Source organism: Atractosteus spatula, chromosome 15, assembly GCF_055471065.1.
Source record: "Atractosteus spatula isolate fAtrSpa1 chromosome 15, fAtrSpa1.hap1, whole genome shotgun sequence".
In the NCBI taxonomy this organism is placed as follows: Eukaryota; Metazoa; Chordata; class Actinopteri; order Semionotiformes; family Lepisosteidae; genus Atractosteus; species Atractosteus spatula.
This window is the reverse complement of record NC_142720.1, coordinates 3,184,531-3,206,563: the sequence shown is the minus strand read 5'-3', so window position 1 is coordinate 3,206,563 and position 22,033 is coordinate 3,184,531. Positions and strand designations below refer to the sequence as shown.

The window sequence follows — 22,033 nt, the reverse complement described above, 5'->3', positions numbered from 1 at the left end:
TATACTGTAAACAGGCGCCGTCCTTCGGATGAGACGTAAAACCGAGGTCCTGACTCTCTGTGGTCATTAAAAATCCCAGGGCGTTTCTCGAAAAGAGTAGGGGTGTAACCCTGGCGTCCTGGCCAAATTTCCCATTGGCCCTTACCAATCATGACCTCCTAATAATCCCCCTCTGTGAACTGGCTTCATTACTCTGCTCTCCTCCCCACTGAGAGCTGATGTGTGGGGAGCGTACTATGGCTGCAGTCGCATCATCCAGGTGGGGGGAGGAGAGTCCCCATTACCTGTAAAGCGCTTTGAGTGGAGTGTCCAGAAAAGCGCTATATAAGTGTAAGCAATTATTATTATAGGTTTCCACTCCAGGTGAATGCAGCTTGTACATTAGGTGTCCGAGCTTTGCTGTTTTAGCAGCCATTGGTCCGCTGGTTGCTAGGGGCCAAGCTGTCCTCCAATGGGATTCTGAGCTGCGCTGTTGTGTTGGTTACCGTAGCGAAGCTGGTTGCACGCAATTCTGGTGCGGAGTGCGACTGCACAGTCCGGTCATTGATTGATTGTATATGTGCAGATATTAAATTAAATAGATACAATTTATTTATGAAAATATATTTTTTTCTTGGGATTTTAAAATATACATCATCGCAGTTCGTGCGGGGGACGAATGGAAAGATCGTGAAATCACCTTAAATCCATATCCAGGATTTGTTTCGCCTTCAGCTGGTAATTGGAATACGAATGCACACTTGTCGTGTTTCTTGTACGCTTAAAATTGATCGGAAACTGATTCAGAGGTAGCCCGACAGTTTTACAATTGCAGTTCTTTTTAAATAGCCTTAAGATCAGAAAAAGAGGTCTTCAATAGCGTGTCCCGTTGTGTGACGTTGAGTGAAGTCCTGACTGCTTGTTCATTTGTTCATTACAGATTCCAGCGCTGTTTGTAAGAGCAGGGCTGTGAGCCTCAGGGCTCGGGCTGAATTCCGCTCTGGGTCTTCACAGTCTCACCCCCCTCACGCTCTCATTAATTCAGTAGCTGAACTCAGTGAGGGGCGTGATGGGTCTCTTCCTGTATTGAACGATCCTTCTGGACCCTTTGTGTAGCAAGTTGTTGTTTTCTGTACTGATACTAGTTGCAAGGGATTATTATTATTTTTGTTATTATTGTTATTACACAGAGCGATCTAGACCTGAGTAACTTGTGAGTAGTTTTCAATCACACATGGTAAATATCTGCCTCCTTCATGCTGCCTTAAGTGTGCCAGCCATATAAATGAATTGCATTAAATCATAGGTTTGGAACGTTTTGGGTCAAATGGTATATTAAAAAAGTAAGGACAAAACAGCCAATCGTTTTGATCAGCAGGTAGAATATCCTACAGCTGCTGTAACAGCCCTCAGGAGCCCCACACTGTATGTGCATGTAAAGGGCCGCTCCAGGTGTGGTTCGAGAGTGTTGTGTAACGCAGCCCAGGGTCAGATCCTGGCTCAAGAGCACCAGGCCGGAGGGATGCAGGCTGAGCTGGTGCTCCAGGTTGTGACACAGCCCGCCTTAGCCTCCCTAGTGATCCTGTGGGGGCTGCAGGACGGAGGTCAACATTCCGGCTTTACTGTCCGGATGAGCTTTTCCTCTCTCCAGCTGTCCTCTGGGATGCAGACACACCTTCCTGCTGCACTGGCTGTTCTGTCCAGTTCTGATCCTGGGCAGGATACCCAGGCACAGCTAGTGGAGAGGTTCGGGTTCGGGGTTTGGAGGGGGTGTCTGGGTTTCTGTGGAGAGAGTTGTGTTTTTCTGGAGCAGGACAAGAGCAGTTCATGCCTGGGATCTGGTTCAGCACCTCTACTGGCCTGGGAAAAGGGGTACTAGCCTTGCTCTCACCAGAAGCAGTTTTCTGAAAATGAGAGAATGGATCCTTCTGCATGGAAAATAGATGAAAAACCAGACCTGCCCTGTAGTCATGAGTGATCACAAATGAGATGCTGTATTATAGCCAGATACTGTTCTGCATCACTGTCTGCTGAGTGCATGAAAACTATGCATCTATATTTGACTGGACTTCTACTTTTCCAGGCTCAGTTCGGTAGAGCTGTCGTTTTCTTGAGTGAACATGACGGCAGGCTCGATCGTGGCACCTCAGATCATTCCCATCAGAATTCCCCTGCCCGGCAAGGCCAAGCACCAGATAGACACCAACACGCCCGTGGAGATCAAGTCAGGTAAGAGCCAGGAGTGCCAGGTCCAAAGTCTTCATCGTGGAACCATCAGTGTCCTGCCGGGGAGCTGCTGTGTTTTCTGGGTTTTTGCTTGTCTTGCTGAACATGCTGGAGGTGTTATTCAAGTCACTGGAAATGCCTGGAGGCTGCAGTGATGTCCTGATAATGTTGTGCAATTTTTTTCTCAGGTAGATAATAATGCTGTACCTTGTAGAAACTGACCTTTATATAAGGATATCCTCCACATGTCAGTCGGTCACTCTCCCACTAAAACAAACCAGTCAGTTTCAAAATGAATTGATCCAATTCAACGGAAGTTCCTCAGCTGGAGTTGCAGGCCGTGTGCAGAGGCAGTGCTGGCCAGCAGACTTGTCACTCTCTGCAGGGAAGGGATGGCGAATGGGATTCAGGGCTTTCTCTACGCGACGAGGGGAATATGAGGGACTAGGCTGGTGTGTCGAACTTGAGTGGCTGGCGAGGTTACAGCATGTCTCCTTCACAGACACCCCAGACGTCAGTATTTTCTTCACCCTGGACGGCAGTAAACCAGAGGTGCTGAAGAAGCCGGGGTTTGGAGAGAGCAGCACGCTGCGGTACCGGGGGCCCGTAGCCTTACCTGAGGGGAAGGTAACGGTGAAAGCACTCGCTGTTAGCAGGTGGGTTGCAAAGGAAGGTCCAGGGTGCTTCTGGCCCCCTCCCACCGAACCAGGGAGTTTGGTTTAGAAATCCTGATTCAGAGAGAAAAGAGGAAATAGCGCCACCTACTGGTCGACACCTCCAGTAACAGCTTGATCCTGATACCTCCCATCCTAGCACTGATCTGGCCTTGCCCTGCGTATATCCCGGGAGATAATGATGTTAGAAAACAAAGGAGGATCAGCTGTTAACTCGCAGCCTGAAAGTGGTGGATTGCAACAAGCAAGGAGTGGCCATTAGTCAAAGAAGTTAGCAAAGGTGCAGGAGGCTCAATGTGGGCACCCTGATTTGAAGTTTCCAGCTTCTGTAGAGTGCAGTTAGAATGTACCTGTGTCACTGAGGTGTCCAGAGCCTTCAGACACTCTTACAGACTCTCTCTGCAGCAGCTGTTTGCAATTTAAATACCAGCCTTCTGAAGGCTAACATGTAAATCTTTGCTTTGCTGCTTTCAGATTTTTTGTTAAGTGCTGAATTTGACAAAGTTTTGTGTTTCCAAGTAGGATATTTTTGTTATGTCCTGTGTGTGCAGTTTGTTTCAGCGGCATCTGATCACCGTGGTGTCACCAAGAAGCTGAGCTTCCTCAGCCCTGCACGTACAGCGGTGCTGATGACGGCGTGTTCTCGTTCTGTTTCAGGGATGGCAGGGAGAGCGCAGTCGTCACCAAGTTCTTCCTGGTAGAGTATCTTCCTCCTCCTGATGGCCCAGCCTTACTTGAAGATGATAAAGACAACTTTCTTGAAGAGTACACCCAGGACACAGCCCGCGACACTGCCCGGGACACTGCCCGCGACACGTCCCGGGACACTGCCCGCAAGGCAAGCGAAGTCTCACCCGTCACAACTCGCTCCAGCGAGGCTCTTAGACACAGACCTGCTGATGCTCGAGTGTGCTCAGAGTGAAGTTCTCTGGTCCTGGCAGGGTGAATCAGTGAGACCAGGGCTCAGGTCTTTGTTGCTGCTGCAGTGCCACACAGCCGTGCTGGTCTCACCACACTCTCAATGCCTTTCCACCTGCAGGAATCCCTGGAAGGAAGCGCTTTCTTTCCGGGCGGGAGAAGAGCAGCAGGCAGCGCCTGGGAGGAGACAGCACAGAAGCTCCAAGGTGTGTTTGAGGTTTCAGGCAGAGTGGACGAGAGGCTGCTTCAAGATGCCTAAGAACCTGGTCACAATCACTCTTGAAGGAGGCCATGTCCACTAATCCTTGTTCCTCTCTGGACAGATCAATGGGCAGACAGATACACAGGTGGACAGATCAGTGGGTGGACAGACACACAGACACACACACACACACTACAGGACTTGTCACAGTGATCCGTATCACAAATCCACTGATCTAAACAGCAATTTTAAAGCCTGTGTTTGCAACAGACATGCTAATTAAGAAGATTGTTGTGGGGTTGGCATGCATTTTTACATAGCCAGAAAGCCATTCATCTGTAGTCGTTTCCATATTTACATTGAATGTGTGAGCGTTACAGTGCAGCACTAAGACTCAGACTCAGCATATTGGCAGTTTTGTAGCACCCAGGCTGTAATGACACATGTTGTGATGGATTTCCAGTGAACTCTTTGATCTGCTCTTCAGCTGACTCATCCTTCAATGTCTCTCAGCTGTGAAGATCCAGGGCCGCCTCTCCCACAAGCCTCCCAAGGGACCTCACTACCTGACCACTCGCCTGGGTCCCCTCTGGCCAGGCTCAGAGCCTGTCTCCGCTCTGTCCTCTCACCGGCCACAGGTACAGCAGGCACCATATGGGTGGGACAGCAGTTAAAGCTTTTGTACTGCTGGGTCCCCGGTTCAGACCTTCGCTGTGCCCCCCGTTTTGCTTTGTGTCACCTTGTGTGAAATTGTTCTCCTTGTGCTCCTTTAGCTGAGACATCAGACTGAGATCCTGTTGTTATTGGCTGTGCTGCAGGGGCTACTGATGTGTAACTCATGCCTATAGACTCTTTAATTTGATTTGGCAGACAGGTTCTAGTAAATGAGTAGACACTGATCAAAATGGACAAGGGGGTTCTGAACATCTGAGTGGTGGGTGGGTTGAAGGTCTGGTGTGGCCTCCTGCTGTCTGAAGTGATAGCTGTCACCTCGGGGCAGCCAGAAGTATCTTCTCCTGTCGTTTCAGGCAGAGGACTCTGTAGACAATCCCCGGAAAAGTCTGACTAGCACCCAGATGTCCCGAATCCAAAGAGAAACGGACTTCCTTAGGTGAGAGCGCTGCATCTGAAATTGTGCTGTAATTCCCTCCTCTGTGTGTTTACTCGTGTCTGAGCCCTGGGGCTGGTGACTTTAACTTGCTGGTCTTTCAACTCAAATGATGGGCCAGTTGGACATCCCAGTCAGGATAGTTTTGGGATTTTCAGCAGCCAGATAATAGCTGCCTGTTTACTGTGGTGTTCTCCCGCACTGCCCCAGTGACAATGCGGTACTGTCCACTGGTGTCCCTGCAGGTGTGCCCAGTGCCTTTCTCCTCGCCCCTCGGACCCCTTTGCCCGTTTCTGCCTGCAGTGCGGCGCTCCTGTGCCCCCAGTGCCGGGCCAACGACTGCCCCCCCCAGAAGGAGGACAGGTACTGTGGGGACGACTCAGGAACACTGAAGCACCACTGGGGCTGAATCTCATCAGTGCTGTGTGGCTTCTAGAGGGTCAGAGAACCCTGAACCAGGACCTGTCCTGTAGCCGCACGGTCATTTTGTTAGGTTATTAAGCAGTTCGATGTTTTGCCCTCTGTGTTTTATTCCTCTGCCTGTCAAGTAGGGTTTTCTGTGGAAATTCCTATAAATACGAATTGTGAGAAACTACCCTTTATGAATACCAATACAAGGAATGTTTTTGATAAGCATACTATTGGTTCTGTCAGTTTTAGGGCAGACAGGGCCCCCTTGTGACCTGCTAGACTCCTGCAGGCCTGCAGTGATGTCAGTGCTCCACCAGGTGGTGCTAGAACACCTGTAGGGAGGATTGTGTCAGGTGCTGTAGGCTGTAGGCTCTGTAGGCGGGTGACTGGGTGTCTAGTTCTCTCCCAAAATAATAAAAAAAAGATAATTGTATATTATAAAAATAAACATGAATAGCCAGTGTCACAGGGACCTTTTACAGTAATTGTATATTGTGCTCAGTTATAGTGTTAGTCTGGTCTCACTTGTCTTTTTTCCACAGATGGTGATGTGTGTCCACTGCAAAACAATGGTGCCCTTGAACACCTCCACCTGCGTCATCTGTGAGGCTCCTCTGGCCCCGCAGCTGCAGGCCCAGGCCGGCGTCAGGCTCCAGGTGCAGCCAGGGGGAGGCGCTGTTGTTGTGGTTACACTGACAGCTACTGAAACCTCTGACAGGGTTCGGGTGGCTGTCAATAGCAGTGGAATTTGAAACTTAATTTCTTTCTACATGTCTCATGCTACCCCAGAGCAAACAGACAGGCACATTTGCTGTGATCATGTGTATCCCAAATATCTGCAGCAGTTACTGTGTTCATTTTCATTGTATGAACAGAATAGAATGCAGATAGGTATGCTGTAGTACACATAGTTTCATTGTGAGGGGTTGTGCTTCAGGAAGGATGTTATTTGTTTCTAATAGAGAAAGAAAGTTCCTTCTTTGCCAACTCATGAAATGTTGACCTATGAACAGTGCTTTTGTGCTTGCTGACTTAAGAGGAAATACTAGCCTGTTGACCTTGAGCCTGTCTTCTGCTGTCCCCTGCTGTTTTAGGACAAGCTCATATGTCAGGTGTGTGGGACAGGCAACCCAGTGCACATCAGTCACTGCGTCACCTGTGAGACCAAGCTGCCTGAATCTCTGAATGTAAGTGACTGAAGAGACCCAGGTTACACAGAGCTCTGAACATCATAGTGCTCAGTGTAAGAGATGAAGGTTACACACAGCTCTGAACATCACAGTGCTCAGTGTAAGAGATTAAGAGGCCCAGGTTACACAGAGCTCTGAACATCACTGTGCTCAGTGTAAGAGATGAAGCAGCCCAGGTTACACACAGCTCTGAACATCATAGTGCTCAGTGTAAGAGATGAAGTTTACACACAGCTCTGAACATCACAGTGCTCAGTGTAAGAGATTAAGAGGCCCAGGTTACACAGAGCTCTGAACATCACTGTGCTCAGTGTAAGAGATGAAGCGGCCTAGGTTACACAGAGCTCTGAACATCACTGTCCTCAGTGTAAGAGATGAAGCGGCCCAGGTTACACACAGCTCTGAACATCACTGTGCTCAATGTAAGAGACAAAGAGGTCCAGGTTACACAGAGCTCTGAATATCACAGTGCTCAGTTCTGACTTGTTCTATGGAGTAACACACAGTGTTGCAGAAATGTACCGTCCTGCTTGCCTGCGGATGTCTACAGCTATTTAAAGTGTTAAACACACTGGTCTGACTGCATGCCTTGTTCAATGTGTAGGCTGTCTTTGGCGGACAGAGTGCAACACCTGTGCCCATTTCTGATGGCAAGATGCTCTCCTGCTCCAAATGTGGCAGAGTCAACACATCAGATGCCCGTTTCTGTGACTGGTGTGGCGCCAAGGTGGGCAACCTTCATCTGTACTTAAACCAGAAAGCCCCCATTTGTCGTTTTTTTGTTTCATGTTTCTGTCAGGTAAGATGTACGGTGTAGGTTCTACATGTAGGAACCTTCTGTTTTGATTTCTGCATTTTGGTTTTGATATTACTGAAGACAGGAAATTGTTATTGTCATTTAAAATGTAATTTTTGGGGGGGCTGCACAGACCGATTTCGTTTATTCTTTTCAATTGCATGCATTTTGTTTTTAGAACCTTGTCGCTGGAGGACAGCCTTCATTAACATAAATGTGCACGTTCTGCTCTCTGAGAGATTGCCATACTGCATGTGCTGCTCTCTGAAAAGATAACTGTGGCTCACCAGCCTGTGAAATCAGCCCCTTCCTTTAAGAGCCTGTCCTGTTGATGTGTCTGTCTCTTTGGTCAACAGCCTGCGCAGCCAGTGAGCTACGTGACCTGTTCTCGGTGTGGGGCAAGCAGTCACCCCTATGCCAACTTCTGTGGCTCCTGTGGGGTGTACCTGGAGCCGCCCCCCAGACCAGACTCTCGTGCCAGCATGTCCTGGTCAGCTCTAGACCCAGACCAGGTCTGTCCGTGTGTTCAGACAGGCTTATGTGTGCCTGAAATACAGCACATTCCCAAGAGCATTTAGTAATATTTCCCAGTGTACTTTAAATTACTATTTGCTGTGTAATGTTGCAGTAGGTGATAATACTTTCAATTCCAATAATTATTATTCCAGAGGTGGAAAAATAATCCCAATGTAATTATACATGGAGTAATGTGTGATTTCATTGTTAGTTCCCATTGAATACGTCTAGTCAGCTGGGTGCATGAAATTATCTATATTTGTTTAGGATTTTTTGTATTGTTTAATCATGAAATGCTGCTTTTGAAGGGCTTTGTCTGCTTTTCAATTTATTTAAAATGTTTTTCAATTTCATAACACACCTGTGCCCACCTCTGCTTACTTGTGCCCACGTGTGCCCACCTGTGCTCACCCATGTCCTCGCAGATCCGCTCAATGCAGGCGCAGGACGCCACCTGGCAGCCCCTCTCCCTGTCCCTGCCACAGCCCTGGGCAGAGCAGACCCAGAGAGTGGACCGGCAGACCCAGACAGTCGGGCTGTTCTACCCGTCCAGCACCGAGCTGCAGAAGAAGGAGCAGCAGGTGGCCCAGCAGCTGGAGAAGCAGGAGCAGATGAGGGACCGCAAACCCTTGCTCACGGCAGTCAGCCCCGGCAGAGGTAGAGCTGGCGCTGGTCAGGGGCTCGGGCTCAGGGTCAGACACGCTGACCCCCGACACGAGGCCACGTCTTACTGACTCAGCTCTCGTCTGCCCCTTCAGGGTACTGGAGGAAACAGCTGGATCACATCTGCGCCCACCTCCGGAGCTACACGCAGAACAACACCGAATTCCGAGCCCTAATCGGCGAGCCCCGGATGGGGAAGGTCATAAATTTATTTGATTAAATTGGTTAGTTTATAATCTTGTAAGAAGGTTAAGTCAGATCTGAGTGTGATTTTACAAAATCTTGATTCAGATACATGTGCTAAAGCAAACAGATAGATAGATACTTTATTGATCCTGTGAGGGAAATTGCAGAACTAAGCAGCACTAAGATGAAACGGTGGATTCTATCTGACATCTAAAGGAGATACAAGATCCAGATCATCCAGATCAACGAGTCCAATGATCACTCTAACATACAAGATGAAATCAGTACATAGTATTACAGTGTTTTGCTCAAAAGTAGTAAGACACTTTCTATAGTGTCTCATTTTGAATTGAAATTACAAAATGATGTATATATATTTTTATCTTAAAATTATACTCAAATCTTAATGCTTAATACTTTCAAGGTGAAGAATAAGTTACAGCAAAACTGGAGAAAAAAGTAAACTGTGTTGATTGCATACATATTCAGACCTGTGAAGTGTATGGTGGAAGCACCTGTGGCAGCATTTACAGCTTACTGTAATTTTGGGTAACTCTCCACCAGCAAATGGACAAGCACTTGGTGCAATCCCTGCACATTCTTCTCGAGAGATTTGCTCAAAATCTCTCAGGTTGCTTTGGGAGTTTTCAGGTGATCCCACAGAGTCAAAACTTTGACTTGGACACTCCAGGACACTGCACTCCAGTGTAGCATTAGGCTTGTGCTTTGGATCGCTGTCCTACTAAAAAGTGTTTTTTTGTCAGTTTTAGATCCAAAGCAGATTTTCCTCTAAGATTTGCCAGTACTCTGGTCCATTTATGTTCCTATCAGACTTCCCAGTGTCTGCTGGTAAGAAGCAGAAGTGTAACATACTCCTGCCATTGCCATACTGGACAGGGACTAAGGTCTCTTTCAAGTTTTACTGAAGCAGTAAAGAAGCATTTTTAATATTTAACACGGCACAATTGTCTGTGCAGTATTTTTCAAAATATCATGAGCTGTCATCATGCCTGCTGACATCAGCTTGCTGCAGATCTTGAAATCTGTAACACCTGAAATGGATCGAATTCTTGTGCAATGGAAGCCTCATCTATTTTTCAACTTTGACTGAATACTGATCCTCAGTAAGCGGTTGTGCAGTTAGTATGGGTGTTTTTTACGTTCTTTTTACTTTAGTATTTCTCAAAGGTTGTGTTCTTGTATGATGTTTCTGGGATATGTTATTGTTTGTATAGAAAGAGGTTTACTCTTTTTATATTGATGGCTGAAGTTTTCCCACAAAATTCCATTCTGATAATTCACAGATGATCTCAGCTGTTATACATGAAGACAACTACGAAGTCAGTCTGAGAATCAATTTCGTTCTGGCAGGAGACAAGGTCTGTAAATCAGTTTTCATCCTATTAGCATTAATACTGTCAATAGAATTACTGGTATTGCACACAAAGTAGTGTAGATTAGGGTTTTTAAATGCTAGCCATGCACTATCAGATAATAAGGTATTGTAGTTGTCTAGCTGTGTTTTCAATTAAATAATTTGTTTAGAACTCATTTGGAATGAGAGGCAGTAGAGCCAGGGGTCTGGCTGGAAACCCCTGAATTACCTCCTTCCTTTTTTCCTATGTGAATCTGTACTTACATAAAACTCCGTATTTACAGAGTACTGACTTAGCTTGCCTTCACACAAAGTTGTAAAATGCAGTACAATTTAATACATTTGTATTTGAATGTGCGTCAGCCAAACGGTCTGGCTGCGAGACGGGAGACGGGAGACGGGAGACGGGAGACGGGAGACTGGTACTCATGTCGCTCCTTCCCTCCTGCCAGCACGGCCTCACAGGCAATCCGTTCAGGCCGTCCGAGAACAACCTACTGAGCAGCGTGACGGAGGGGAGGAGCAGCCTGTCGGGCAGCCAGGCCAGCCTAGGTGAGGAGATGTTTCTGCTCAGGGTGTTCAGGACGTGAGGCACTGAACTGACATTAGCTGGCTTGTGTTAGCTTGGGCCACTGGGGTCTCAAGCGACCTCATTTGAAATCTTTGTGATGTCTGTGTGCTCCGTACGCAGGATGGACAAATGTCTGTAAGTCTGTTTTCTGCATGTTTGTAGGAAGTGAAAACAATGTCCTGTTTGCTGCAGTTCCCAAGAAATCCAAAAAGAAGAAAAGAAAGCCCTTGGAGACGCAGGACAGTGTACCAGTAAGTTGTTTTCACAAGGCATGTAGGCTACAAACCTGCTGAATACAGGCGAGGGGCTGTAATAACTTTACATTCTCCCTTTGCTTCCTAAACCTAGAACAGAAAGCAAGTTGGAGAACTGTGTCATTCCCTTACCCACCTCACAGCCTGTGTGTCTCTCATGCGTTGCCTCCATTGGGACGACAGGGGGTTGGTTTGGGGTCTGAGCTGCAGGCTGGTCTGAGTCTTGTCTCCTTGTCTCCTCGCAGTCCCGGGACAGGCAGCTGCTGCAGGAGCTGGGGCCCCAGGGGAGAGGCCGGATTTCCGTGGTGCAGCAGTTACTGGATGAGGTGAGAGTGAGAGGCCGCGTGCCAGCATGCCCCCTGTGTCAAAGCAGACCTGCAGCAGCGTACTGTCCACTCCTGCCTCACAGGGGCTCCTGCCCATTGTAGCTTGCGTGTTTCTGGGCAGGAGAAAGACGTTTTTGCTATATTTTGAAATCTTAAAAATTATTTTCCTTGTGCAAGACTTACCGTGGTTGGTATAGATTGTATCCTGCTTTACTATCCTCTCTAGGCTTTATAATAATAATAATAATAATAATACACTTTATTTTATATAGCGCCTTTAAAGGTGGCTTCTCAAAGCGCTTTACAGGATGACAATAACAATAAATAAGAAGATTACAACAATAAATAAGAAGATTTCACAAGATAGGACACAATTATAATTACAACAATACAACAATAACAATAGAGGAGACCGTGGAAGGTGGTATTAAGAAGAGCAGAGGGGTGAAGAATGGAACCAGTTAAGTAAAGGCTTTTCTGAAGAAGAGGGTTTTGAGTCTGGATTTGAAGGAGTTTAGAGAAAATGACTCTCTGATATCCTTGGGGAGAGAGGTCCAGAGCTTGGGGGCATAACAGGAGAAGGCCCTGTCACCCATACAATGTAGACGGGCTTGGGGGACAGTAAGGAGAGCAGAATTAGAGGAGCGAAGGTTGCGAGGTGGGGAGTAGGGCGATAATAGTTCAGACAGGTACTGAGGTGCCAAGCTATGCAGAGCCTTATAGGTGAGCATGAGGATTTTAAAGTCTACACGGAATTTGACCAGAAGCCAGTGCAAGGACTCCAGGATAGGAGTAATGTGAACACTTGCACTAGACCTGGTCAGGATTCTGGCTGCTGAATTTTGGACATACTGCAGTTTGTTCAGAGTAGATTTAGATACCCCACGGTGCTCTGTGTTCAGGAGGCAGAATCAAAGGGCAGAGCTGTGCTTCGTCTGCCTGAGAGCAGAGGTTTCTGGGAGGTTCCCAAGGCTGTAATGCTTGAGGCCTGGGCTTCTCAGGAAGCGTGTCCACGACAGGATGGAGATGTCCTCAGAGCACTGCCCACAGCCTGCAGGTCAGACCTGTGCAGAAACCTCATGTCTTTTCCTTGTAGGGCGCTGACCCGAACCATCTGAACAGCGACGGGCGCCCAGCTCTTACTGTGGCTGTGCTGGGTGGGCACCATGAGGCTATCCCTGTGCTGGTTCACAAAGGAGCCGACATCGACCAGCAGTCGGGACCGTGAGTAACGCTTAATGTTAAGGCAGTTTTAAAAGGCTCTATTCTATTTTAAGTGATGCCCATTAACGTACTGAAAAGGGGATAATTATCATCGCTCTGCTGAGCCTGTGACACCCAGATCTGTGCCTGTGGTGCAAATAATCTACAGAAGCCGTTATGGACTATTTTCACATTGTGTGTCCCTGTTGTCCTCCACTCCACAGGGTGAACAACACAGCCCTGCACGAGGCGGCTGCTCTGGGGAACCAGGGGCTGCAGTGCGCCGAGACACTGCTGGGGTGAGAACCGCCCGTCTGGCTCGTCTGTGTCCTTCCAGAGCCGAAGTCGAGTTCAGTGAGAACCTTGTACTGCCTGTAGAACACCTTTGAGAAGTGCCTTTTGCAGGGATTATCCAGCTTGCAAGTAAAAACTAAGCAGCATCAGTAACAGAGTAGGTTGTTTTGTGTCTGTAGTAGAGCACAGTGACATTAAGGGAAAACCCACCACTTAAACTCACTGCAATACTTTCCAGTACACTCATACCCCGATATATAAACTGAATTTGTTCCTGAAAATCTGTTCGGAAGGCGGGAGTAAATTGAAAATAAAGATTCCTTTATTTCTTATGGGGAAAATTCCACCCCGTTCTGAACCGAAGACAAGTTCATTCAAAAACCACCCTAAATATATAATATCATACAGAGCATTATAGGAAGCTTATTGAACAATGCAGTTCTACTCAAAAAAGCCAACTATAGCTGTAAAATAATTGATATCATATTTACATTTTTCATTCTTTCGCAATAGATCGCTATCGAAGCGATCGGCTAGAACGATGTGCATACCGTTGTCGATCATCACGCTAAAGAATCTTCTCTCTTCCTTAGGGCCCATAATGAACAGCAACTACAAAACAAACACTTTGAAAATGAGAGCATAAGCTTTCGCTGGTATCGTAAACAAAGCACTGCTCCCCCATGGCGTCCTCAACCACAATGCCTTGTGCCCACGCAGAAACAAGCAGCTGTTCATTGGCGCTGAATTCACATGTTCGCAGGAGGTTCTTGGCCAAAATCGGTCACTTTCGAACTTCAAAGTTCAGATTAGCAAAATGTTGTTCTTATAACGAATTACAAGTTATCAATTCTTCATGTTCGGATTTGTGAAAATTCGGATACCAAACGTTCTTATACCAGGGTATGAGTGTATTCAAGAGAAAGGCCACTGTCTGGGTCTTGCTGGTTTGCATGTGATCAGACTGCGGCTGTTTGTGTGTCTTTCAGATGTAACGCCAGCATCAGGAAGAAGAACGACAAGGGTCTGACGGTTTATGACCTGGCTGTGAAGTCGGGCTGCAATCCACTAATTTCGTTGTTTGCTGCCAAAATGGGCCAGGGCCTGGTGGACAAACTGTCCAAGCCCAGGACCGTTAGTTTAGATGCATTTTAACAACAGGCACCGAGGCCCACATACACATACATCTGCTTGCTACAGTCCTCTACTTAGAGGCCTGTTTCTGTGAAGTGGAATTTCACAATGTCAGATTATGGGAGTGTATTTTTTTAAATCAAATCAATTTATGAACTCTTTTCTATTGCGTGTGCTAGGATTTGTCTTGGTTGGCAATCCATCCACCAGTGCAGTAGGCAAATGAATTACAGTGAAGTAATTTAAATCACAATGAAAGAATCTTAACGGATTCTGACAGACCTAGGCCAAAATAAGGTTCTTAAGAAGAGGAGACCATTTGGCCTATCTGGTAGTTAGTAGTTTATTGATCCCAGGATCTCATCTATCTGTTTCTTGAAAGAAGCCAGTGTATCGGCTTTAACAACATTTTGAATACTTGTATGAGGTCCCATCTTAGTCTTCGCTGCTTTGTTCCCTCAGTGATATCAATGCAGGACATTTGCCTTGAGCCCCAGAATGTTTCTGGTTGCTGTTCTCTGGGCTGATTCCAGAACAGCAATATCTTTTTTTTCAAGTGGTGACCAAAATTGTGCACAGTATTCTGAAGAACGAATCCTTACTGGTGTATGTAAAACTACATAACATCCCGTAATTTGAATTATACACCGTTGATTGCCCTTATAGCCTAACATTTTGTTTGGCTTTAGCTTTCTGCATTATTGTTAATGTTCAAATATTATTAATGGTAAGAACAAAGGATTGATAGGGGTTGTGAGTTTTACACATGAAAATTCACTTAAGATAAATCTTACTTCAGAACAGCCAATTTCTTTTTGCCTTTTGTGTTTTTGATCTATTGCATCATCAGCTGTGTGTGGACAAATCATAATACTATAATTTAAATTACACTTGTCACCATTATGCCTCTGAAATACAAACTTTTTAGATCAATCATTTTAAAATATTTCTAGCTTCATATTTTTGCTGGTGCTAACATCAAATGGAATTAAATGACTATTCAGAGCCCGTTAACTAGCTATTAGAAATGATGGTGAGGCTATATGATGATTTCCCTGTGTAATTCTAAGGATTTTCATGTGAAAATACAATATTTTAATTAAAACACTTTACATTTGATTAAAGCGTTTCTTATCTTCAGTCTTTAAAGGACAAAGGTCTTCTACTTTTTATTCAAGAATGTTTGTAATCTAACTCAATTCAGTTAAATCAGTGTTACCTTTTTTATCTGTGCAGCATTGCATCTCTTCTTGTGGGTTAAGCAACAGTTATCCAGTTAACACTAAACAGATGTCTGAATAATCCTCTGGTTCAGTTCTGCTCTAATGCCTGCTATTGTCACCAACCTATTGCTGAAGAACTGCACAATTTATAAGCCATTAAGTTTAAAATATACTGGATACCGTTTTTCAAATTCTCTACTTTTTAAAAGAGTAGATCAGTCTTTTAAATAAAACATATTCCTCCATAAAACACTGCTGCTATAGCTGATATAAATAGGAAAGACGAACACATGTAAGAAAAAACTTTTAATAGGAAAAGTAACACATGGGCTACACATCAGAATGTGTAAAAACATGGATTTACAAGACCGATAATTTAGAAACATGACTTTCCAAAATCAAGAACAATGCTGATAACACTGACCAGTCCTTAAAATAAGAAAAAACAGTCCCAGAGTAAATCCCTGGACGCTGTACTAACCTTTGAAACACATGTTTCGTGGATGCTGCAGCCCAAACACAACACTAAATTAACAAAAGAAACTCATTTCTGTGAGAAGATTCCCTTTGTTTCTCTGTCAAAACTGAAAACAGAAAACAGCCTGGGCACCGTTTTCAGTGCAAGGTGTTTTTTTCCTACAACTGTCTGGATTTCACCACAGGAACGAGGGTTCTGGACACACACTCGAAACAGAAGAAGTCCTCTCTGTGCTCCTACGGCCGCGGGCTCCTGCACTCAGGCACAGCGGGCCCAGTGCCCTCGCGGTCGGCCAGGAGAGGGGTGCCCAGCGGAGTCAAAGGCCCTTACCGGCGCAGGCGCAGGAAGAATGCATGGCGACACTCCTTGCTGTCCACGGGGTAGTACTTGTCGTAGAAGTCCAGGATGTACTCCTCCGTCTTGAAGCCAAACTTCTGGTACAGCAGCATGGCGGGGTTACTGGCAGAAACATGCAAGGTCACGTCCTTGCCCATACAGGTCTGAAGGAGAGAAAAGGCATTTGCAGACTTAGCCAGGCACCTGGAAAGACACACTGCAGCTTCACCTGTCATCTGCATGTTTTTTTCATTTCAGATGCGTCTTGCTACAGTCTGAAACAAGATGTAATTCATAGTCAGATTTGAAGCTTTACATTCATGCCCAAACTTGCTTTAGAGCATTAAAAACATTGACCTTGAAACAGTTACAGATGATATTTCCAAAGGTTGGGGTCTTGGTCCTACAAAGTAACATTAATGACAGTGTTTGTATAAGACAATGCCTGTATAAGATTATAAGATTGCACCTCTTTAAGATGATACCCTGTAACAGAACTTGCCTTTTCTACACCCAAGGTAACAGCTTTACGGGCAAATACCTGTATAAGATGGTAAATCATGAAGGTGGCAATGCCTGCTCTTCTCCACTCCGGGTGAACCAGCAGGAATGATATGTAGGCTTCATTGTACTTCACATCCGGGACCATGAACCCAAACCCAATGACCACTTTCTTGTACAGAACCACAACACTGAAGTCTGGATACTGCAAGCACTCTGACAGATCGATGCCTGTTGAACACACACAGGTGATAAGGAATCTTAGATATAACATGATCAAGGCTGAAGGAACTGTCAAGGATGAACGACATGTGCAGGCATGAAAACTTTCTGAGGTTGTTCTGATCACAAGAAGACCTGCTGCTCTTCAGTGAATTCTGTAAATGTCTGCCTGCTCATTTTATCAACCCAGAAACAGGAGCGTGCCTCTGGACCTAATCTCACTAAAGCAAGACATGACATTATGTCAGCTGCAGTCCCAACAAAGAGCAGTAGAAGGAGGGAGAGAAGTGCAGGAGTACCAGGCCAGAAGATCTCCTGGCACATGGAGTTGACCGAGGGGATGTGGTTGGGCCGGACGTAGCAGTAGTCGATGGGGGCCTCTGGCTCGGGCTTCCAGCTGGGGTCGTTCCTGTGGGGGTAGGCTCTGATCTCGGCCAGCAGGCGCAATTTAAGCGGCTTGCTCTCAAAGTCTCTCCTGCATACACACACACGACACACTGAAACTGCTGCTGGAAAGGACAAACATTTTATTACAAAAACATCAAGCAAAACTGCATGAGGCCGTAATAAAACCCCAGACTCCTTTTACAATGTGGTGCTGGCTACCGGGATTCCTATACTACACGTGCACAACTGTACCTTATGAATGGCTTCAGGGTGCGGGAGGTGTAGGGGCTTCTGATGCCTTGGTTGAGGGTGCAGTCCAACCCCATCAGCCGATGCCAAAAAGAGGTGGTGGGCTGATTGTACCCTTTCCTCGTGGACACAGTGGTCTAGAAGATCAAACAAAACAAAGCTGACCACTACCCCTTAAGAAGGCTTTCCTCAACCAGCTGTAAGTGTGGCCCAGACTTTGTGCCCCCAGATCAGGTCTGCACTGCGCCAACAGTCACAGCGTGTCTGGCCGAGCGCCATGGCCCTTCAAAAAGCACCTGCACTCTGAGCAACTAGGCATCCAGCAGCCAAGTGAGCAGGAGGAGCCGACTGTGCCTGTTCTTGTTTGTGACCCTTCTCACTCGCACAGTAATGGACACGAGGGTGGAGTCCTGTCCGTACCTGGAAGCGATCGAGGATTCGGAGGTCCTGGCTGGTGGTACGGTAGGTGCCCACAGAGGCCCCCCCGCGCTGGCCCGCAGCGTCCTCTCGGGCGCCGTAGACGCCCCCCACCAGGCTGAGCGCGGCGCTGACGGCCTGGTCCAGGTCCAGCAGGGGGAGCCCCCTCTCGCGCTTGGCCTGCCGCACCAGCAGCTTCCTGTGCAGCCGCCTGGCCTCGGGGGTGACGGCCAGGGCCTGCGGGCAGGCCTCCAGCCGCCGCAGCAGCAGCCGCTCCTCGTACAGGCTCAGGGGGGCGTAGTGCGGGCTGGCGGCGGCCGCAGGGGAGCCGTCCTCTCTCTCCGAGGACAGCGGCTTCTTCCTGTCCCCCCTGCCCCGGCTGGCCTGTGCGGAGCCGCCCTCGTCCGGGCCGCGGTCTGATTCTTCCTCGCCCCGCTCCCCGCCCCTCTCCTCCTCGCTCTCCACCTCCTGCTTAATGTGATCGGCCGGCTGCAGCTTCTTCCGCATGATCAGGGCGCCCGTGGCCAGGGGTAGGCTGGGAGGGGGAACGTACTCTATTCCAGGGTCGATCACACCCTCCCCATCCAGCTCTTCATCGTCTGTGGGAAGAAAAGCAAGACGGATTCAGCACATGTACGCTTTCCATACAGAAACGGGTTCTTCCCTTGCAAGGGTGCCATATCATATGACATTATGATGAGCAACAGTCTTCAGCCCTATTCCTGGAGATTCACAGCTCTGCATTCTTCATAGGAAACTGCAACTCCCCCAAGACCACAAACAATGCCAATCAATACCAGCTGCATGAATGAAGAGCTTGGAGTGAAGATCTCTGGTTTAAATGTTTTATTTTGAATTATTCTTCCTAAAAATGATCCATCAGTGTCCATGTTATTCACTTAAATATTGTTGGTTACAAGAGCTTATTAAAAGTAAAAAAGGTCGGACATGATTTGTCTTGACTTCAGCCTTTACATATCCACTGCATCTGTAACACAGCTGCTGGTCAGACCCCAGGGTCTCTTTCAAACCCCCTAATGTTTACATGGCGAAAACTCAAGCCTTTACAGACACCCATCGCCAGGAAGATGGAAAAGGCTCTCGGGCCCGGTCTGCTGCAGCCCAGCCGCACATGAGAGAGGGCAGCCTCACCGTGGAACAGCGCCTGGGGGGGCATGACGTCCGGGATGAGGTCGGCCTCGGACAGCAGGCTGGGGGTTGCGGAGTGGGAGGCCGGAGTGCCGGGGGCGGAGAAGTCAGGCGACGGGGACGGGGAGGGGCTGGTGAGCGGTGTGCGGTCCGAGGAGCTGAGGGAGGAGAAATCGATCACCTCCCCCTTCTCCAGCACCAGTTCCGGCCGCCGACCCCGGCTGCCGAACTTGACGGGCGTGGAGGAGGCGCTGCGGTCCAGGAAGCCGGCCGCCTCCTTCTGGGCCCGACGGATGTCCTTCGCCTCCTGGGTGCGCGAACGCTTCTCCTTCAGCTGCATGGCGCTCTCCACCGGGTTGCGCCCCCCGCGCTTCCTCAGGCCCTCCACCGTGATGATGGGGTCCAGCGGGGGCTTGGAGGGGGCTGAGGGGGCAAAACACACTACAATCAGATGAGGAGGAAAACGGCCGCCTCCCCCCTCCCCACAGACACAGGGGAGCAGGAACTGAGCACTAACTAGAATGAGAACTTTTCCATGCACAAGTTCAGCAGTACAGGCAAAACAGATTTACTGCTGAAGCTTTCCCCAGGCAGGCCTGCGAGAAAAAGCTGGACCAAGACTCTTGCAGGTGTTTGTAACCTTGCTGATGTTTGGGAAGCCCATCATGTCAGGGTGAAAAAGTCCTTTGTCTCCCTTGATTGACTGCTGGTATTAAGCTTTGAGAAGCCATTTTCCTAGAATAGTTGATCACCATGGCCATATGACCTCTATCCAGACAGAAATGAGATGTTCTCATGAGACCATTCTTTGGATTGTTTTACTCCTGTGCTCCAGGCACATGCCTCAGCTCAGAACCAGAGGAGAGAGCAGCGTTTCACCTTTTGTCTTCAGCAAGGAGACGGAGGTCTTGTCCCCCTCGGGCTTCAGGGTGGGCGGTCGGTTGTGTACCAGCTTCCACCAGCCTGGCTCCCCAAACTCCTGGGCTCCAGAACGGAAGAACATGGGGCTCCCCACCGACAAACACCCCGCCACTGTGCTCCACCATGTGGATGTCTTCTTCCTGCACGGTAGAGTCAGAGGCAGCAGATCAGCCACACACACTGCTGTCGTCCGTTCTCTCTGTTCTCAATTGCCAGTGCTAGCAATTACCCCCAGCGTCCTACCTGGATCCCAGAAGGAAGGTCCAGTGTCTCCCGATAAAGGCACAGATGTCCTCCTTCCACCGGAAGTAGCCCTGTCGGCCGGTGCCCTCTAGCGAGAGGTTGTACATGGCCAGCATGACCACCTGGAGGACAGGAAGTCATGACCACCTCAAACATCAACAGGTGTCAACAGTGTCGATAACGTCATAGTATTATATGGCCCAAAATCGTAAATGTCCGCACAAGTAATTATATTTCTGGAGAGCTGCAATAAGACCTTTAAACTGGACTCATTCAGATGATTTGGAGCCAGGAGACCCTTGAGCGGTCAGGGGTGGCCCAGAGAGAATATCCCTGGTTCATACCTGCTGCCAGGTGAGCCTCATCCTCTCAAAGTGCTCCTTGTCATCCTCTGAGCATTCACAGCAGGTGAACTTAAAGAAGTTGTCGCCTTTCAGGTAGCTGGGCTGGTCTCCTCGCAGCTGACCTGGATGTTGAACAAGAAAGATAATGTTCAGAATCAGCACAGAAAAATAGGATTTTACTTTACTTGGGGCAACCTTGGGCGCAGATATAAAAATAAATTGAATTGAATTACTCTAAGGTCAACGCCCTCCCAGGAATAGTCAGAGTTCAGACAGTGTGAATACAGAGCTGTGATGTCAACACCCTGTAAGTCTTTATGCCTTCTTTACTGTGAGGAACTTAACTTAGCAAGCCACTTTACCAGTCTAAGAATTAGCAATGTTATTGCAGCATAAGGGATACTGAAGGATGCAGATGAGAGCTGAGATCCCAGGAGCTGTCTACACAGGCCAGTCTTGAGCAGGTGCCGAAAGGTGTTCAGGGACTGAGTGAGCAGTTTTAATTTCTGGGGGAGGTCTACTCCACCCCTGAGGGGTGAGGGTGGAGAATGAACAGACTCCATACGTGAGGGAGTGAAGAGGAGGGGCAGAGATGGACGTGAGGAGGCTGAGAGATAAGGGACTGAGGACCAGCAGGAGCAGAGGCGCTGAGAAATCAGTGTGCAAGAACAAGGGCTTTGAGGGGGATGTGTGTGTCAATAAGGAGCCAACAGAGGGACCAGAGTAATGGAGTGGCAGTAGAGCATTAAGGAATAGAAAGGACAAGGAGAGCCACAGAGGTGTAGCTGACGTCTGTCAGAGTCCATCATCCGGCTGGCTGAATCAAAGTGGGAGTTTGGCCAAGACGGAATTGAGTGCATTGGGGAGAGCTTCCTGGCTGCAGAGATAATCCTTCCCTTCTTTACAAGAGCCAGTATTAGACTGTAGTTTAAAAAGGACAAAGGAGATATGGGAATACATTTCCTTCACTTTGAACCTCTATGGAACAACGACAGGCTATCTGGACGAAAATCCACACTGGAGCAACATAAGCTTTAAGCCCACAGTCACTATTACAGATTCGGAAGCTGGCAGTGAGCTGTAACGTGCTGCAGGTGCGTCTCACCGGCCGGGATCCACTTGTGACACTTGTCACAGTAGAAGGACATCTCCTCCGTCCAGCTGGAGTCGGGCTCGTCGCCGAGGTCACTGTTGAGGGAATCCCCGCTGTGGTCATGGGAGAGGTCCACCGAGGCCTGGTCCTCCGACTCCACGATCAGCAGCGTCTCCCCCTCCACCTCCCCCTCCTCCAGCCCCTCCGAGGCTGAGGTGCGCGTGGCCTCATCGTCCATCCGCTGGCTGGACAGGCCCCTCATCTCACCAGGCCCCCCGTCCATCGCTGGCACGTACTCGCTCGACAGGGGCGCTCTGGGCCGGCTGCCTGCAGAGCCCCGCAACCCTGCGGGATAGAGGACAGTTTCACTTCAACTGATACATTTGGGAAACAAGATGCAACTGGCAAAGCAGGTCCTGCGTTGATACTACAGAGGAAGAGAGA

At 48.1% G+C, this 22,033-nt stretch overlaps 2 protein-coding genes across 2 annotated transcripts; one reads left to right on the top strand and one right to left on the bottom strand.

Annotated features, from left to right (window-relative positions):
• The first annotated feature begins 2,099 nt into the window (after positions 1 to 2,099).
• Positions 2,100 to 15,176, top strand: dzank1 (double zinc ribbon and ankyrin repeat domains 1). Its single transcript, XM_088933730.1, has 20 exons — positions 2,100 to 2,208; positions 2,708 to 2,861; positions 3,537 to 3,717; positions 3,919 to 4,003; positions 4,513 to 4,637; positions 5,028 to 5,110; positions 5,353 to 5,470; positions 6,061 to 6,174; positions 6,613 to 6,705; positions 7,313 to 7,435; positions 7,861 to 8,016; positions 8,446 to 8,677; positions 8,779 to 8,882; positions 10,174 to 10,248; positions 10,697 to 10,796; positions 10,978 to 11,066; positions 11,315 to 11,395; positions 12,492 to 12,619; positions 12,823 to 12,897; positions 13,882 to 15,176. The coding sequence occupies exons 1-20, from the start codon at positions 2,100 to 2,102 to the stop codon at positions 14,045 to 14,047; spliced, it is 2,391 nt and encodes a 796-aa protein (XP_088789856.1). The 3' UTR covers positions 14,048 to 15,176.
• Positions 15,177 to 15,540: 364 nt separating this feature from the next.
• Positions 15,541 to 21,928, bottom strand: kat14 (lysine acetyltransferase 14). The gene is made up of 10 exons (XM_088933702.1): positions 21,602 to 21,928; positions 20,497 to 20,618; positions 20,153 to 20,274; positions 19,868 to 20,049; positions 18,992 to 19,411; positions 17,843 to 18,438; positions 17,426 to 17,559; positions 17,086 to 17,261; positions 16,605 to 16,795; positions 15,541 to 16,227 (listed from the first exon to the last, which is right to left on the bottom strand). The coding sequence occupies exons 1-10, from the start codon at positions 21,870 to 21,872 to the stop codon at positions 16,054 to 16,056; spliced, it is 2,388 nt and encodes a 795-aa protein (XP_088789828.1). The 5' UTR covers positions 21,873 to 21,928; the 3' UTR covers positions 15,541 to 16,053.
• Positions 21,929 to 22,033: the final 105 nt, after the last annotated feature.

What these genes read in the sequence shown, in the direction of transcription:
- dzank1 (XM_088933730.1), top strand. Translation starts at nt 2,100, where the DNA reads ATGACGGCAGGCTCGATCGTGGCACCTCAGATCATTCCCATCAGAATT. An exon ending in GCCCGTGGAGATCAAGTCAG is followed by an intron (nt 2,209 to 2,707) that starts GTAAGAGCCAGG and finishes TCTCCTTCACAG; the next exon opens with ACACCCCAGACGTCAGTATT. An exon ending in GTGACTGGTGTGGCGCCAAG is followed by an intron (nt 7,436 to 7,860) that starts GTGGGCAACCTT and finishes TTTGGTCAACAG; the next exon opens with CCTGCGCAGCCAGTGAGCTA.
- kat14 (XM_088933702.1), bottom strand. Translation starts at nt 21,872, where the DNA reads ATGGACGGGGGGCCTGGTGAGATGAGGGGCCTGTCCAGCCAGCGGATG. An exon ending in GAATCCTCGATCGCTTCCAG is followed by an intron (nt 17,560 to 17,842) that starts GTACGGACAGGA and finishes TTGATCTTCTAG; the next exon opens with ACCACTGTGTCCACGAGGAA. An exon ending in ACCCTGAAGCCATTCATAAG is followed by an intron (nt 17,262 to 17,425) that starts GTACAGTTGTGC and finishes GTGTGTATGCAG; the next exon opens with GAGAGACTTTGAGAGCAAGC.